The sequence below is a fragment of the Sturnira hondurensis genome, unplaced genomic scaffold (assembly GCF_014824575.4).
Source record: "Sturnira hondurensis isolate 20B ecotype Veracruz unplaced genomic scaffold, ASM1482457v3 Scaffold0023357, whole genome shotgun sequence".
In the NCBI taxonomy this organism is placed as follows: Eukaryota; Metazoa; Chordata; class Mammalia; order Chiroptera; family Phyllostomidae; genus Sturnira; species Sturnira hondurensis.
Window position 1 is genome coordinate 2,589,526 of NW_028095988.1, and position 18,418 is coordinate 2,607,943.

The 18,418-nt window shown below is 35.6% G+C and overlaps 1 protein-coding gene across 9 annotated transcripts in view; it reads left to right on the forward strand.

The window, feature by feature from the left end:
- Positions 1-18,418, forward strand: part of DLG1 (discs large MAGUK scaffold protein 1) — a 309,015-nt gene that overhangs the window by 62,520 nt on the left and 228,077 nt on the right. For all 9 annotated transcript variants that reach the window (XM_037037510.1, XM_037037507.1, XM_037037511.1 and 6 more), the window contains exon 5: positions 10,533-10,697. In XM_037037510.1, coding sequence (XP_036893405.1) covers positions 10,533-10,697 — 165 coding nt within the window. The remainder of the gene's footprint in view (positions 1-10,532; positions 10,698-18,418) is intronic.

Here is an 18,418-nt window from a genome sequence, read left to right on the forward strand (position 1 = left end):
TCCAGTCAGTAATCATAATTTTGAATTCTGTATTTGAATTCCTTGGCTTTTCTTTATAATTCCTAAATAATAAACTGTATAGTTTTATACATTTTCGAACCACTGGGTACTGATGTGACTTCATTTCTTCTGCCTATTTTTCTGTTGGTTTTTCTTTTCCTTACTGATTTATAGATGGTTTTTAAAATATATTCTGGATATGCATATTTTGGTTATAAAGGTTAGCAGTACCTTTTCTCATTCTGTGGATTGGAATCACATAGTTTTAATGTCAACCTACCAGGCTTTCCTGTTAAGGTTTACACATTTCATGTCTTACTCTGAATATTTTTTGACAACCTGAACTCAAAGATAATCTCCTGTATTAGGTTTTAGAAGTTGTATAGTTTTGACTTTCACATTTAGGTCTTTAATCTGCCTGAAATTAATTTTTGTTTTGGTATGATGTGCACTCTCCATTTCATTTTTTCTAATGGCTACCCAGTTTGACATTCTCCCGGTGATCTGTTGATTTATATATTACTTTGTATTCCCTATACATGGTGGGGCAAAAGTAGATATGTTCATATGACAAATAATACAATCATTAATAAATATCTCTGTAAACCTACTTTTGCCCCACCCTGTATAACAGTAATATTTGTTAAGTTTTACAACTTTTACATTTTTATAATGTTAAATTGCTGGTGAGAAAGGCTCTCATTTATATTTCACTAGTGTTAGAGTTTCTGTTTTTCCACACTCTCATCACCATAGGAATTATCATATATTTATGTTTGTTGATTTGCCCAGATATTAAGTGTATCAATACTTTATGAGTGACAGGGTGAAAATTTTTTTGTATTTCTTTTTTTTTTAAGATTTTATTCATTTATTTTTTAGAGAGAGGGAAAGGGAAGGAGAGAGACATCAATATGTGGTTGCCTCTTCCACACCCCCTACTGGGGCCAGGCCCACAACCCAGGCATGTGCCCTGACTGGGAATCAAACTGGTGACCCTTTGGTTCACAGGCCAGCACTCAATCCACTGAACCACACCAGCCAGGGCAATTGTTACTTCATGTCTCTTACTCATTTTTTAAAAAAATGTACTCATTATATTTTTTTCATTATCATTTAGTCCCCTTATATCCCTTTTCCCACAACAGTCACCACCCTGTTGTCCAAGAGTCCTTTCCTTTTTTGCTTACTACCTCTACCTCCTAACCTCCCCCTCCCCACAAGCTGTCATCTGTCCTCCGTCTGTGAGTTTGTCTCTGTTTTGCTTGTTAGTTCAGTTTGTTCTTTAGATTCTACATATGAGTGAAATCAGACGGTATTTGTCTTGCTCTGTCTTCACTTAGCATAATGTTCTCCGGGTCTATCCATACTGTGACAAAAGGTAAAATTTCCTTTTTTTACAGATGAGTAGTATTCCGTTGTGTAAATGTCCCATAGTTTTATCTACTCATCTACTGATGGACACTTGGGCTGCTTACATATCTTGGTGATTGTAAATAATGCTATAGTGAACATAGGGATGCGTATGTTCATTTTGAATTAGTGTTTTGGGTTCATACCGATATATCCCCAGAAATGGGATTGCTGGATCAAAAGGCTGTTCCATTTTTAATTTTTTGAGGTATCTCTATACAGCTTCTCATAGTGACTGCACCAATCTGCATTCCCACCAACAAGGCTTCCCTTTCTCCACATCTTCACCAGCACTTGTTTGTTGATTCATTGGTAATAGCTATTCTCATAGTCGTGATATGATACCTCCTTGTGATTTTAATTTGTGTTTCTTTCATGATTAGTGATGAGCATCTTTTCATATGTCTATTGGCCATCTGTATTTCCACTTTGGAGAAGTGTCTATTCATATCTTTTGCCCACTTTTTAATTGGAATGTTTGTTTTTTTTCGGTTGTTGAGTTTTGTAAGTTCATCAGATATATTGGCGAATATGTTCTCCCATTCTGCAGGTTGTCTGTATTTTGTTGTTGCTTTCCTTTGCTATGCAAAAACTTTTTGTTTGATATTGTCCAATTGGTTTATTTTTTTTCTTTTGTTTCCCTTCCCTGGGAGATATATCAGATAAAATGTTGCTCTGATCAATGTCCGAGATATTGCTACCTATGTTTTCTTCTACTATTTTTATGGTTTCAGAACTCACTTTCAAGTCTTTGACCCATTTTGAATTTGTTCTTGTTTGTGGTGTAAGAAGGTGGCCTAGTTTCATTATTCTCACATGTCTCTCCAGTTTTCCCAACACCATTTATTGAATAGACTATCTTTGGCATATTGAATGTGCTTGCTTCCTCTGTCAAACATTAATTGACTCTAAAGGTGTGGGTTTATTTCTGGGCTCTCTATTCTGTTCCATTGCTCTGTGTGTCTGTTTTTATGCCAGTACCATGCTGGTTAGATTACTATGGCATTGTAGTATAGTTTGATAGTAGGTGGCATGATTTCGCCAACTTTGTGCTTCCTTCTCAGGATCACTGTTAAATTTTTGAGACATTTGCTCTAGTTATCTGAAAATACGTCATTGGAATCTTGATAGGAATTACAGCGAATCTATAGATTGCTTTGGGTAGTATGGACATTTTAATGATGTTAATTCTTTCTGTCCATGAATATGATATGTCCTTCCACTTACCTGTATCTTCTTCACTTTCTTTCTTCAGCGTCATACAGTTTTTTTAGTACAAGTTTTTTACATCTTTAGTTAGGTTTGTTCCTAGGTATTTTATTCTTCTTGAAGCAATTGTGAATGGGATTGCTTTCTTAATTTCCCTTTCTGTTAGTTAGTTATTGGCATATAAAATGCAGCTTATTTCTGGATATTAATTTTGTCTCGTGCTGCTTTGCTGAATTCATTTATCAGTTCTAGTAGTTTCTTGGTGCACTCTTTGTGGTTCTCTGTGTGTAGTAGTATCATGTCATCTGCAAATAAAGACAGTTTTACTTCTTCTTCCTTTCCAATTTGGATGCCTTTAATTTCTTCTTTTTGTCTGATTGCCATGTCTAGGACTTCCAGTACTACCTTGAAAAAAGAGAGGTGAAAGCAGATATCCCTGTTTTGTTCCCAGTCTTCAGGGGAACGCTTCGTAGTTTTTGAACATTGAGTATGATGCTGGCAGTGGGTTTGTCATGTATAGCCTTTATTATGTTTACATATGTTCCCTCTAATCTCACTTTGCTGAGATTTTTATCATAAATAGGTGCTGGATTTTATCAAATCTCTTTCTGCCTCTATTGATATGATCATCTGGTTTTTATCCTTCATTTTGTTTATGTGGCGAATCACATTTATTGATTTGCAAATTTTGTACCAACCTTGCATTTCTAGAATAAATCCCACTTGATCATGGTTAATGATCTTTTTGATGCATTGCTGTGTTTGGTTTGCTAATATTTTGTTGAGGACTTTAGTGTGTGTGTTCATCAGGGATATTGGCCTATCATTTTCTTTCTTTGTAGTGTCTTTACATGGTTTTGGAATTAGGACAATGCTGGCCTCTTAAAATGAGTTTAGGAGCCTTCTCTTACCCTGAATATTTTGAAATAGTTTGAGAAGGAGAGGTGTTAGTCCTTCTCAGTATGTTTGGTAAAATTTGCCTGTGAAGCCATCTGGTCCAGGGCTTTTGTTTGTTGGGATTTTTTTTATTACTGTTTCGTATTCTCTGAGTCTTCCTGATTTAGTTTTGGGAGATGGTCTGTTTCTACGAATTTACCCATTTTGCCCAGGTTGTCCAGTTTGTTGGCATATAGTTGTTCAAAAAACTTTCTTATAATCTTTTGTATTTCTTTGGTGTCAGTTGTTATTTCTCATCTTTTCTTTCTGATTTATTTATTCGGATTCTTTTTCTTTTTTCCTTGATAGGTCTGGTTAAAGGTTTGTCAATCTTGTTTATCTTTCAAAGAACCAGCTCTTGGATTTATTGATTTTTTAAAAATTTTTTATTACTATTTCATTTATTTCTGCTCTGATCTTAATTATTTCCTTCCTGCTACTCACATTGGGCTTTGTTGTTCCTTTTCGAGTTCTTTTAAGTGTGAAATTAGATTGTTTATTTGAGCTTTTCTTATTTATTGAGATAGGCCTGTAATGTTAATGGATTTCCCTCTTTGGATCGTTTTCCAAGTGTCCCACAGGCTGGATTATTGTGTCCTAATTTTCATTTGTTTCAGGGCATCTTTGGATTTCTTTCTTGATCTTGTTGTTGACCCCATTCACTGTTTAATAACATGTTGTTTAGCTTCCATATCTTTGTGTGTTTTTTCAGTGTTCTCGTGATTGATTTCTAGTTTCATAGCATTGATATGATTTCAGTCTTCTTAAATTTACTGAGACTTGTTTTGTATACTATCATGTCATCTCTTCTAGAAAATGTTCCATGTGTACTTGAAAAGTATGTATATTCTGCTGCTTTGAGGTGAAATGCCTTGAAGATAACAATTATAACCATTTGTGATTTAGTGTCTCCTTATTGATCTGTGTGGAAGATGTATCCATTGAAGTCAGTGGGATGTTAAAATCCCTACTCTGGCTGTATTTCTGTCAATCTTTCCCTATATTTCCATCAAGATTTACTTGCTGCTATGTTGGGAGCATAAATGTTTACTAGAGTTAGTCTCTTGTTCCTTTTATCATTATGTATTTTCTTTCTCTGTCTCTTACTGTAGGCTTGGTTTTAAAGTCTGTTTTGTCAGATATAAGTACTCTACCCCAGCTTTTTTCCCTTTCCATTTGCACAAAATATTTTTTCCATCCCTTTACTTTTTAGCTGTGTGTATCTTTCAAACTGAGATAGGTCTCTTACGGATTTCATTTCCTTACCCATTCAGCTCCCCTCTGTCTTTTGGTTGGAGCATTTAAGCTGTTTACATTTAAGGTGATTATTGACAGATATGTATTTAGTGCCATTATTTTTGGAGTATTTTCCTTTTTTTCCCCTTTCTTCTTTTTGTTTAAGCATGTTCTTTAACATTTGTTGCAGTACTGGTTTGACGTTTACCTTGTTTAGCTTTTTCTTGTCTCCTTATTACTCCTTCAATTTTAAATGACAGCCCTGCTTGGTTATGTTGCCTTAGTTATACCTCCTTGGTTTTCATCACCTTGAATTTTTCACACCACTCCCTTCTGGCCTGAAATGTTTCTGTTGAGAAATCAGATGACAGTCTAATCAGTCCTTCCTTGTATGTAACTACCTGCTTTTCTCTTGTGACTGTTAATGATTCTCTCTCTGTCTTTAAGCCTTGTCTTTTTAATTATGATATGTCTTATTGTAGGCCTGTTTGGAGACAACCTTTCTGGGACTCTGAGCTTCCTGGACTTGTGTGTCTTTTTTCTTCACTGGATTAGGGAAGTTTTCAGTTTTCATTTCTTCAAATAGGTTCTCAAACTTTTATTCTCTCTCCTTCCTTCTTGTATTCCCATGATGTGAATGTTGTTCAGCTTCATGTTGTCTATAAGATATTTCTTCAGCTCTCCTCATCTTTTTAAAATTCGTTTTTCTTTTTTTGCTGTGCTGATTGTTTTTTCTACCTTGTATTTCAAAACACTATTTCAGTCCTCTGCTTCATCTAACCTACTGTTATTCCTTCCAGTGCATAATTTATCTCAGATATTGCATTCTTTTGTTCTGACTGGTTCTTTTTTATAGTTTCTGTGTCTTTTTTCATGCCGTTGAATATCCTTATAATCATTACTCTAAACTCTATATCTGATCAACTGCTTGCCTCCATTTCATCTAGTTCTTCTGGGAAATTCTCTTGTTCTCTCATTTGGGGTCTATTTCTTTGTGTTCTCAGTTTGGCTGCTTCTTTGTATTTTCTGCCTTCGATATTGAACTAATCAGCCATTATACCTATCAGTTACTTGTTAATCTGCTCAATCTGTAATCAGGTATCAGGCCTAAGCACCATAGGGTAGGGCAGACTGATTCCTGTGGGCAGGGACGTTGCTTCCCCTCAGGCTAATGCCATTCGGAGGGGAGTGAGTGCTCTGTCTGAGAGAGATGACTCCTAAAGTATGAGGGATGACTCAGCACAGGGATCCTGCAGGCTGTTCCCTCAGTTCTCTTCCCAGAGACACCAACCCCAGACTCTCCTCAAACCTCCTAGTCCACTCTGCCCTCCCTTTGCCAGCACCCAGTGCACATGGCTGCAAATGAAATTTTGTGCTTTGGTCCTTTAAAAGGCTCTGCATCTCCAGTTGTCCCTCCCTGGCCGACAGAATCCCTGCTGCTTTTCAAGCTAGGTGTTACCTGAGTTCCTTTCTGGCTCTGGTACTGTAGTCTAGGGGGCCCAGTTTGGGATTTAGACCCCACACCTCTGAGAGGAAAATCCCCCGGCCGCTGAAATATCCCTTTGGCACGTCAGCTGCTACCTGTGGGAGTGGGAGCTCAGCCAGCCCTCTCGTGTCTCCTCCAGTCACGTTGTTCTGAAGCTGTTTTTTCTGTCTGTCCGTGGTTATGAGGCTTCTCTCTATATATCATTCAGTTGTTTATTCCAGGTGATTTCTCTACAATTTAGTTGTATTTCCGGATTGGTCCCAGGAGGAGATGGAGTAGCTTTCACTTCTCCACCATCTTGGATCCCTCGTAATTCATTTTAAAAGTTGATTGCTGAGATTTTATCATATATTAAAACCTGGTCCTTTTATAATACAATCAGGCTTCCCCTCAACCAGTTACAATTTCTTTTAAGTTTTAAACTTTATTCAAATTTATTAGTCTCTTTTTTTCTAGATACTGTCTCTGACTTAGACTTTACCATTCTAAGAGTGAGAACAGATTTACTCACATTTTATTCTAGTAGTTTTTGGCTTAGTTTTTTATATTTAGGTTTATGATACAAACCCTCTCCCCCTTCCTGTGTCTTAAAAAAAAAAGCAATAAAAATATGTCCTTGCTTAAGGTAAAAAAAAAAATACAATTTGATTAACATTGTATTCTGCAACCTTGCTAAATTCAACTATTGTAGTACTTTTGTAAATTCCATGGAATTTTTATTGTGAACAATCATGTTTTTTGCAAATGGAGACAGTTTTACTTCCTTCTTACTGGATTTCATGCTTTTTCTTTCTTTTACTTCTAGCTATAGTTTTGAGATTTAACACCATTTTGAATAGAAGTAAGAATATGAGAATCCTTGCCTTGTTCCCCATCTTAATGGGGGAATGGTTAGTATTTCACCAATAGATGTGTTCATTGTAGGGCTTTAGTAAATTATCAGGTTAAAATTCTCTTTCTGTTTTCTGAAAGAATGTATGTAAATAAGGATTTTTTTCCTAAAATGTTCAGTAGAATTTACATCTGGGCCTGTAGTCTTCTCTGTGAGAAAAGTTTTGATAACATATTTAATTTCTTCAGTAGATATAGGGCCCACTCAGATATACTGTTTCATATTGTATCAGAATATTCTGTGTCGTAAGAAGTATCTATTTTTAAGGAGTTTCTTGATTTCATATCATCTGTTTAATTACTTGGCCTAAAGTTCAGAATTATATCTTTGTTTTTTTTAGGTTTGTGGGTTTTATTTTGGTAACAATCTCTTTTTCATTCTTGATATTAGTGATTGCATTCTCTTTTTCCTTTGTTAGTCTATAAAAGGGTTTATCCATTTTTTGATCATTTGATTTTATTAATATTCTCAACTGTTTTCTACTTCATTGAGTACTGCCTGTTATTTTTTTTCTTTCTCTTCTCCTGGTTTACTTTAGTATTTTATAGCCTCTTAAAGTCAATTCTTAGGTCACTGATTTTAAGCTTTTTTCTCTAGTATAAGCATTTAAAGCTATGCATTTATTCTAAGTACTTGTAAAGTTCAGAAACAGTCCACAAGATGACTTTCTCTTCTGACACTAGTTACAATTCCAGGGGTTTGCAAAACCACTCTTAGGTTCAACAGTTGGATGGTAGAACTCATAGAATTCATTGAAAGCTATTATATTCCTGGTTATGGTTTATTGCAATGAAGGATACAGATTAAAATCAGTTAAGGGAGAGACAGAGTCCAAGAAAGTTCTGATACAGAGGAATGTGATCAGACTACAGAGTGGGGTGGGGAGGTGAGCCGGAGGTGAGCAGGGAGGGAGCCATAGGAGGAGTTTGCCCATAGCAATTGTAAACAGCCTAGGAGGGAATTGGCTGAGAAAACTGATTGCCTCTAGTGCACTTAGAATTATGGGCAAGAAGATTTGAAATAGAAGAAGGGCAATAGGGCTCTCTTTGTTTCTCGGATTCTTTCTTCTTTGAGAATGCTGATGATCATGCCACAGCTTCCCCTCGGACTGTATTTTTGATGGGAACGAAGTCTGGGTGCAGCCTAGGATGAGGCTGGCCTGGCAGAGAACGGCAGGTTTATTCTTCTTTGGGTGTTCTGCAGGGGATGACCCCTGAGGCAGAAGCCTGCCATTCTTCTAAAATTGTGCAACATTTGACTAAAGACTCCTTTCATTTATCACCAAACCTTTGCCTCTGGAATTTTGCCTAGGGGTGGTAGTGGACAGCAGGACTCCAGTTGCTAGTCAGTAACAATTCCAAACATGGAATTTCCAGTTGTCCTCTCTATGTACAGTCATGGACAACTTTAACTGTACTGGCAATGGTGTGTGATAATACACACCAAATATTACCAACCAGAGAAAATCAACCCAAGTCTTTGTGTCCAGAGGTGTTTTTTTTGGTTGGGGGGAGGGTTCTGTCACATCTATATGGTTGGCTACTCATGGAGCTAACCTGTCCCCAGTCCTTCCTAGAAATTGTGCTAATACTGTATGACTCAAACCCTCCACAGTAAATTACATTGTCTTACTACTTGTGTGTCCTAAAGCTCCTAGGTAGACAGACATTCACGTCAGCAAGGCATTCTAGGAGCTAAGAGATTACCTCCCAAGAGCTGAGAAAAAAGGCCAGATCTCTCTTTGGTAAAGTTAGTTAAATTCTTTACACAGAACTGCTTTAGTTTTATTCATCAAATTTTAATCTGTTTGGTTTTCATTATCATTTGGTTCTGAATGTTTTCAGTTTCTTTCTTGAGTTTCTTTTTTAAACCATGAGTTTTATTAGATATATCTTATTGTTTCCAAGTTAATTCTATTGTAGTCAGAGAATATACTCTCTGATTTCAATCCTTTTAATTTGTGACTTGTTTTATGGTCTATCTTGGCAAACATGTGCAACTAAAAGAATGTATTATCAGTTGTTGGGTAAAATATACTGTAAATATCAATTAGGTCAGGATGATTGATAGTTTATTCAGATTGCCATTACTGATATTTATATCAGTTACTGATCAAGGAGTTGAAATCTCTTACTAAGATTATGGAATTGTCAACTTCTCCTTTTAATAGTTTTTGGTTTTGCTGGTGTATTTTAAAGCTGTGCCATTAGATGCACACATTTATGGTTATTATATCTTCCTGGTGAATTAAATTTTTTCATTTTGAAATCTCTCTAAGTAATATTCTTTTGTCTTGAGGTCTATCAGTTATTAATATAGCCACTCAGCTTTTTATGCCCACAATTTACAGGATATATCTTTTTTCATATATATACTTTGACTCCACCTTTGTCTTTATACATAAAGTACATTTCTTGCTTTTTTATTCATTCTGAGCATCTCTACCTTTTAATTATAGTGTTTAAGTTTATTTACCTTTAGGACAGTTATCAGTATGATGAGTTTAAGGTCTAATTCTTTTCTCTTTGTCCCTTTTATCATTTGTTCTTTTTTTAAATATTTTTTATTTATCTTTAGAGTATCTTTGGTTCTTTTGTTCTCCCTTTGCCTTCCTTTGTATTATTTGAATGTTTTTAAATACTCTCTCTTAATGTAACAATTGGTTTCTTTTTTCTTTCAATTTTTTTATTTATTTCTCTTTAGAGAGGGTAAACATGGGAGAAAGACAGGGAGAGAAACATTGATGTGTGAGAGATACATCGATCGGTTGCCTCTCAGTTGTCTCTTGCACACCCCCACCTCGGGACCTGGCCTACAACCCAGGAATGTGCCCTGACTGGGAGTGAAACTGGTGACCCTTTGGTTCATAGCTTGCACTCAAGCCACTGAGCCACATCAGCCAGAGCTGGTTTCTTAACTATATGACCTGTATTTTTTGTTAGTTGCTATAAGGATTACAATGCATAGCCTTAACTTTTAAATTTCTTATCATTATTATTGCAGTGCTTCACATAAAATGCAGAAACATTGCAGTTGTATAGGTGTGTTTAGTACTACATCCATCCCTTAACCCTATGATCCTTTATGCTATAGTTGTCATACATATTACTTTGTTTATGGGGCATCCTACTTTGCCATCTTTCCAAAATTAAACTATTTAAATAATCTAATTATTTTAGTTAAATATTGGCATGACTTCTTAAAAGGGAGGGCTATTTCTGATTTCATGTGTTAAACTATAAAATACACTTTATATAGTTAAATATTAATATTTGACTGGTTATGAAAACCATGATTTGAATTGAACTCACTTTGCTTATCCGGGCTTCTTTGTAGTTAACACATTTTTTTACTTCACAGAAATACCGGTATCGGGATGAAGATACACCTCTTCAAGAGCACATCTCCCCACAAATCACTAATGAGGTGATAGGTCCAGAACTGGTTCATGTTTCAGAGAAAAACCTGTCAGAAATTGAGAATATCCATGGATTTGTTTCTCATTCTCATATTTCACCAATGAAGGTAAGATAATTTTGTTGCTGTGAATTATATAATACTTTTCTTACTGGTATAGGGAATGATGCTTATAAAGACGTATTTTTTCATGTAGGATTTTTCCCCTTGATCATTTCTGGCTTTTTAGTTATTGGGAATTTAACAATATTTATTGGTGTTCTAAAAACATTTTTATTTTATTTGCTTTTATTTTTTTAGACTGTACTAGACATATTTATTTTCTTTGTAGGTTTTAGAAATTCATACAAGTCATGGAATTGGGGGATACGTGAATTTGTTTTTTTTTTTAATTCTTCAGTTACAGTTGTCCTGCCTTTTTCCCCAATTGCTCTCCTCTACCCTGGTACCACCCCTCCCCCCCGCCCCACCCCCCCACCCCCCCTCCCCCCACACACACACACAGTCAATCTTAAAAGATATTTTATAAATGAATTTTAATCGGTGGTACTATCTCTAAGCCTAAAAATTCCCATGAAGGAAATAACTATTATATTCCAAATACCACACATTGAAATATTTCGAACACTTGTTTTAAATATTAGTAGGTACTGAAAAAGCATTATTAGTTTCTTTGAAGTCCAGTATGTGGCTTTACCTGATCTTATTACCTTGCCTTCTCCCTCAGAAATAACCACAATCCAGGTTTCTTATAAAACTACCACATTTAGATCTCTGACTAATATATTGTTTATTTTGCCTATCTTGAACTTTTTACAATTGGAATGATACTGTATATGATCTCAAATTGCATTTTTTTGCTTTACATTATGTATATTGCTTTACATTATGTATATTACTGAGACATTTTTGCTACCCTGTTTTTTTATTTTATGAATATACTATCATTTATTTTACTTTTGATAAACATTGAGATATTTTCAGATTATTACCAGTATAAAAGGTGCTATTAAAAATATAGATTATGCATACATATCTTTGTTTGTAACACTGGATTATTATTCAAGTGGTTGTATAATTTACATTTTTAGCAGCAATATATAAAAGTTTTCATTGATCTATGTTCTCATCAACACTTGGTAGTCTTATTTTTGCCATTTGGGGTTGTTCATAGTATCTCATTGTGATTTTAATGTGTTTTTCTGTTTGGTAATGAGGTTAAATATATTTGTTGCTCATTTATATTTCCTGTTCTGTTATATGCCCTCCCAAGAATTTTGCTTATTTTCATATTGGGCTGTCCTTTTTTACTGATTTGTACAAGTTCTTTAGATATTCTGGGTATTTTGTTGGTTGTATATATTGTGACCAAGGATTATTTCTTATTTGGTAAAACTTAACCTGGTTTTTGTAATCTTCTTTAAAGGATGATTTCATATTACTGGCTAAAAAAACTTTTATTGTATTTTTCCCATTACTATTTAGCCCCCTAATATGGTCTTCACCCCAGCAGTCACCACACTGTTGTTCATGTCAATGAGTACTTTTTCCTTTTTTGCTCAATCCCTCCAGCCCCCACCTCCTTCCTCCCTTTTAGCTGTCATCTGTTCTCTAGCTATGAGTCTGTTCCCATTTTCCTTGTTCAGTTTGTTCATTAGATTCCACATACAAGTGAAATCATATGGTATTGGCTTATTTCATTTAGCATAATGTTCTCCAGGCCCATCCATACTGTCACAAAGGATAAAATTTTCTTCTTTTTTTAAATGTCCCGTAGTTGTTTTATCCATTCATTTATTGATGGACACACTTGGGCTGCTTCCATATCTTGGAGATTGTAAATAACACTGCACTGAACATAGGGGTGCTATGTTCTTTCAAATTAGTGTTTTGAGTTCCTTTAAATATATTTCCAAAAGTGGGATTGCTGGTTCAAAAAGCACAGCCATTCTTATTTTTTTTGAGGTATCTACATACAGCTTCGACAGTGGCTGTAACAATCTGTCTTCCCACCAAGAGTAGAAAAGGGTCCGATCCCCTTTTTTCACATCTTCACCATTACTTGTTGTATATTGATTCATTGATGATAGCTATTCTAACAGGTGTAAGACGATACCTTGTTGTGGTTTTAATTTGCATTTCTCTCATGACTAGTGATGTTGAGCATCTTTCATACGACTGTGGGCCATATTATGTCCTCTTTGGAGAAGTATCTACTCAGGTCCTCAGCCTACTTTTTAATTAGAATGTTTGTGTGTGTGTGTGTTGAGTTTTGCAAGTTATTTGTATTTCAGATATTAACCCCTATTAGATGTATTGGTAAATATGTTCTCCCATTCTGTGGGTTGTTTTTTTATTTTGTTGATGATTTCCTCTGCAAAAACTGTTTAGTTTGATGTATTCCCATTTATTTTTTGTTTTGTTTCCCTTACCAGGGGAGATATATCAGATAAAATATTGCTATGATCAATGTTCAGGATTTTGCTGCCTGTGTTTTCTTTTGTGAATTTTATGGCTTCAGGTCCAACATTTAAATCTTTCATGGTGTAAGAAGGTGGCCTAGTTTCATTATTCTGCACATCCAATTTTCCCAACACCGTTTATTTAATAAACTTATCTTTAGCCTACTGTATGTGCTTGCTTCCTCTGATAAATATTAATTGACTCTAAAGGTGTGGGTTTATTTCTGTGTTCTCTGTTCTGTTCCATTGATCTGTGTGTCTGTGTTTATGTCAGTACAATGCTGTTTAGATTACTATGGCCTTGTAGTATAGTTTGATAGTAGGTGGCGTGATTCCTCCAACTTTGTTCTTCTTTCTCAGGATCGCTGTTGCTATACAGGGCTTTGTGTAATTTCACATAAACTTTTGAAATATTTATTCTAGTTCTATGAAATACATCATTGGAACCTTGATAGGAAATGCATTGAATTGATAGATTGCTTTGGTGGTTAAAATTTTTGATAGTTAAAGTATTACTCCAATTTTCTGTTAACAGTTTTGCTGGGTTATTTTTTCTGGGAAGTTGTTTATTTTGTATTTATTTCAAAATATTCTGAATATCTTGGATTTTTTTTGGTCTATAGCATATTTAGGAATGGTTGTCCCCTTTGTCATTCCTAATATTATTTATTGGTATTTTTTTTGTCCTTGAACATTCTTGCCAATGGATGGTCAATTGCAAAGATATTTTGAAAATGTTCTCTTGTGTCCCTCCCCATGTGCTGCCATCCCCTCCCCCTTGTTGTCATATATATACACACATGTGTATAGATTTTTATGTGCATATGTAAATAAAAATATTGGATAGCCTTTATATCAATTAAAGATTTTTTTTGTGCTTGGTAGAAATAATCTTGATCTTCCCCTGAAAGATAAATGAGAGATATGTTGGGAAAAAGCAAGTTGTCTGTCAGTAAGAGTCATTTTTGTTTTTTTTAATTATATTTTATTGATTATGCCATTACAGTTGTACTATTCCCCTCTTCATTCTCCTCCACCCTGCACACCCCTCCCCCATCATTCCCCCCCTCCTTTAGTTTATGTCCATGTGTCCCATACTATTCTTGCCCTCCCCCCTGGCTATTTTCTACCCACTGCCTATGCTACTTATTCTCTGTACCTTCTTCCCCTGCCTCCTTCTCCCACTCCCCTGTTGCTAACCTTCCATGTGATCTCCATTTCTGTGGCTTCACTCCTATTTTAGGTGTCCCCTTAGTTTGCTTTTGTTTTAGGTGTGGTTGATAATAACTGTGAGTTTGTTGTCCTTTCACTGTTCATATTTTTTATCTCCTTTTCCTTAGATAAGTCCCTTTAGCATTTCATACAGTAAGGGCTTGGTGAAGATGAACTTCTTGAACTTGACCTTATCTGAGAAGCACTGTATCTGCCCTTCCATTCTAAATGAAAGCTTTGCTGGATAGAGTAATATTGGATGTAAGTCCTTGCCTTTCATGACTTGAAATTCTTCTTTCTAGCCCCTTCTTGCCTATAAGGTCTCTTTTGAGAAATCTGCTGACAGTCTGATGGGAACTCCTTTGTAGGTGACTGTCCCCTTATCTCTTGCTGCTTCTAGAATTCTCTTTCATTTTAATCTTGGCTAATGTAATTCTGATGTACCCTGGTGTGTTCCTTCTTGGGTCCAACTTCTTTGGGACTCTCCGAGCTTCCTGGATTTCCTGGAAGTCTATTTCCTTTGCCAGACTGGGGAAGTTCTCCTTTATTATTTGTTCAAATAAATTTTCTACTCGTGGCTGTTTCTTTTCCCCTTCTGGTACCCCCATAATTTGGATGTTGGAACGTTTAAAGATGTCCTGGAGGTTCCTAAGCCTCTCCTCATTTTTTTGAATTCTTGTTTCTTCATTCTTTTCTGTTTGGTCATTTTTTTCTTCCTTCTGGTCCACCCCCTTGATTTGAGTCCCAGTTTCCTTTCCATCACTATTGGTTTCCTGTGCATTTCCCTTCATTTCAATCAAGTTTAGCCTTCATTTGTTCCTCTAATTTGTGACTAAAATCAACCAATTCTGTGAGCATCCTGATCACCAGTGTTTTGAACTATGCATCTGAAAGTTTGGCTATTTCTTGGTCACTTAGAATTATAGGCTCTGGGGCTTTGAGCTGTTCTTGAGTCATAATGTTTGGTCTGTTCGCACCTGTTATGTTTGAGGGGCGGAGCCTTAGGTGCTCACCAGGGCCAGGTGACCCAGATGCTGGGTTGTGACACTGTATTTGGGGGTGGGGTCAGAGAGGGAAAAAAATGGCGCTTTGCTCGGCGCTCTCTCTCAGATTTCTGTCTTCTCTTCAGCTTCCTACAAGAAAATTGGGCCCTTCTGGTGCTGGTTCCCGGGTGTGTGAGCTTGTGTACCCTCCAGTACCCTGTGGGTCTCTCCAACAAACTCTATGTGAGCCTGGGAGCCTCTCCCAGCCCCTCAACCCCGCGAAAGTCTTTCCAGTTGGTGCTTTCAGGCTCTAATTCCCGTCGCTGGGGCCCTAGCCTGAGTGGTCTGTCTCACTGTTCGCTCCTTCGCTTGGTCTATCTGTGCGCAGATGTGTGACCACGGTCAGCCAGCCACCCTGCGCCCTCACTAGGTCAGCTCGATGCCACCCCACACCTTTGCTTCTGGGTCGGTCTGTCTGAACTCTGCCCCTCTTACTGGTCTGGTCAAATGGTTCGTTGTTGTTGGACTTCTGTACAATTCATTTTTCTGTGTTTTGGCTGCATTTTTGTTACTAAAACTTTGTTGTTTTTAAATTTAGTTGTGCAATGAGGCACAGTGTTTCCACCTACGCCTCCATCTTGGCTGGAAGTCTTCAGTTTTTTTTATCTTATCCCCTCTTCTTCTTTTATCATGTTATTTTTTTTATTTCCTGCTGTCTTTGAGTTTTTCTGTTTTGCTATTTGTTCTAGTTTCTCAAGTAGGTTATTTATTGCATGATCAGCCTTTTCTAATAGTATTTGAGTTTGTAAATTTTTTTAAATTTAAAAAATTTTTAAAAATCTTTTAAAAAGATTTTATTTATTTATCTTTAGAGGGGAAGGGATGAGAGGAGAGAAATATCAGTGTGTGGTTGCCTCTCATGAGTCCCCTGGTGGGAACAGGCCTGTAACCCAGGCATGGGCTCTGACTGGGAATCGAACCGCGATCGTGTGGTTTGCAGGCCCACACTCAATCCACTGAGCTACACCAGCCAGGAATGTAAATTTTATTTTACATAGAACTTTGGCTGTGTCCTCCAAGTTTTAATATGTAATGTTTTTTATTAGTGTAACATTTTTTTGTATTTTCATTATGATGTTTTTCTTTGTCCCATGAGTTATGTAGAAATATATTTCTTAATTTTTAAACATAGGAGACACTTCTTCCATGTCTTTTAGGTTATATTTTCTCATCTCTTTTTTTCTTGTTAGCTTAGAAGTTATTTATTCTGTTTCTTTTCCTTTAATGGTTATTTGAGAAATTTTAAATTATAAATTAATATGTATCTTTTATCTCTCATTCTGAACAACATAAGAAAACAATAGAAATTTAATCACTCCTGCTTGCTTTACATGCTGTCCTTATCTTTCTATGCCTATTTTCTCTTGACTGAAATTATATACTGTAACCTGTTTCTTACTTTACTCTGAAAAACCCTGCCAGGTATGTGTAAGTCTTTTGTTTCTCGTGTTTTGAATTTCTGGTCATTCCACTTGTTACAAAACTATCCAAAGCCAGTTTGCACACATCCAACTAACTCCTCCTGTTTTTTGACAGCTTTTTCAAAGTTACTTCCATATGTATGCGGATTCTGACCAGAAGTAGGCAAATAGCCAGTATGCATAAAGTATTTTAGGTAGCCTCCTTAAATATGATGGAGCCTCAGTTCTCTGCTGTCACATAAAATGCTCACTCTAGGCAAATAAAGCAGTATTCCAAAAACAATATTTTGTTACCTAGACTTTCCAGACTTTGTAGGGATTAAAAACCTAAACTTTTTTCCTGTTACAAATTTGTTATAAATATTTTCCCATGTTAAATTTTTTTGAGCTTCAGCTATATATAATATTACATAGTATATTTGTACCATAGCTTAATGAACACTTCTGGCCTTTGCTGTTTGTTATTTATGTTTCTACTAGGTTTTGTAAAGAAGGGTGCAGTGAATAATCCTTGGACCTAAGAAGTGTTTGGTTTATTTCCTTAGAATGGGTTTCCAAGAGTCAAATTACTTGGTTAGAAGCATACGAACTTTTTTAAAGTCTTGATACTTTTTGACATATATTCTGATATAGTTATAATTTAAGAATTAGTGAAGCTGCCCTACTTGGGAATTTCTTCCTGCTTTTCCTGTCTCATGAATAGGCTACTGTGGCAGGTACATCATAAAATAATTTTTTGAGGAGTGAGATAGATTAGAAGGGGTTAGTAGGAACATGGTTAGGGTTCCGTTAACTTTGTTAGAAAATCAAACTTTGTTTAAAGAAAATTTTGGGTTTGACATAAGGGAAGTTTTATGTTTTTTAATTTTTTTTAAAAACCAGGACAAATGTTTTAAGAACATTTCTTAATGTTTAAGAATGTTTAAGAAGTTCAATAAGGAATATATTTTGTTTAAAATATGCTATCGGTTATCTGGTTATTAGCCTCTTTTTTAAAAAAACCAAATATATGTAGCTTTTCTGCTTTTATAATATGGTTTGGAATGAAGCAAGCATTTGGAATTACATTATTTGTGGGATTCAGCATGTGAATTAGTTTTATAATTTGAAAAATTATTGAATAGTTGTCATCTGAGTATAATGTAAATTAGGCACTACTTTATTCTTCACAATTCTTACAAAAGCTAATAGTTTAAAAAGTAAGATTAATTTAATAGGTATACTGGCTTTAAAAAGTCACTGCTAGAATATTAGTTTGATTTATCAGATAAATACATTTAGCAAACATTTGTTAACCATCTATTCTAGTAATCTGTATTTTTTGTGATGTGATAGTTATAACAGTATGATGTCACTTGGAAAATTAGAGAAATTAAATTACTGGGGTATTCTGAAAAAAGAAAGTTGACACTTGGACAAGGTGTTGAAGAATGTATACAAGATGCCAATTCAAAGGATAAGCCAGTTAGTTACTAAGGAAAATTATTACAATAGGAGAGTAATAATCAGAGGAAACTGTAAAAATGTAGTAAAGTTCATGATATTATTCCTGATTTTTAAGGTGTTTGTTAGGAAATGGTGCTAAAGTGTGAAGGATCTTGATCCCGAGCCCTATTAAGAAGAGTTTGTCATCATGAAATGGGCTGTGAAATAATCTACCTTTTTTGTAGGTGCTGGTACTAAATCTTGTT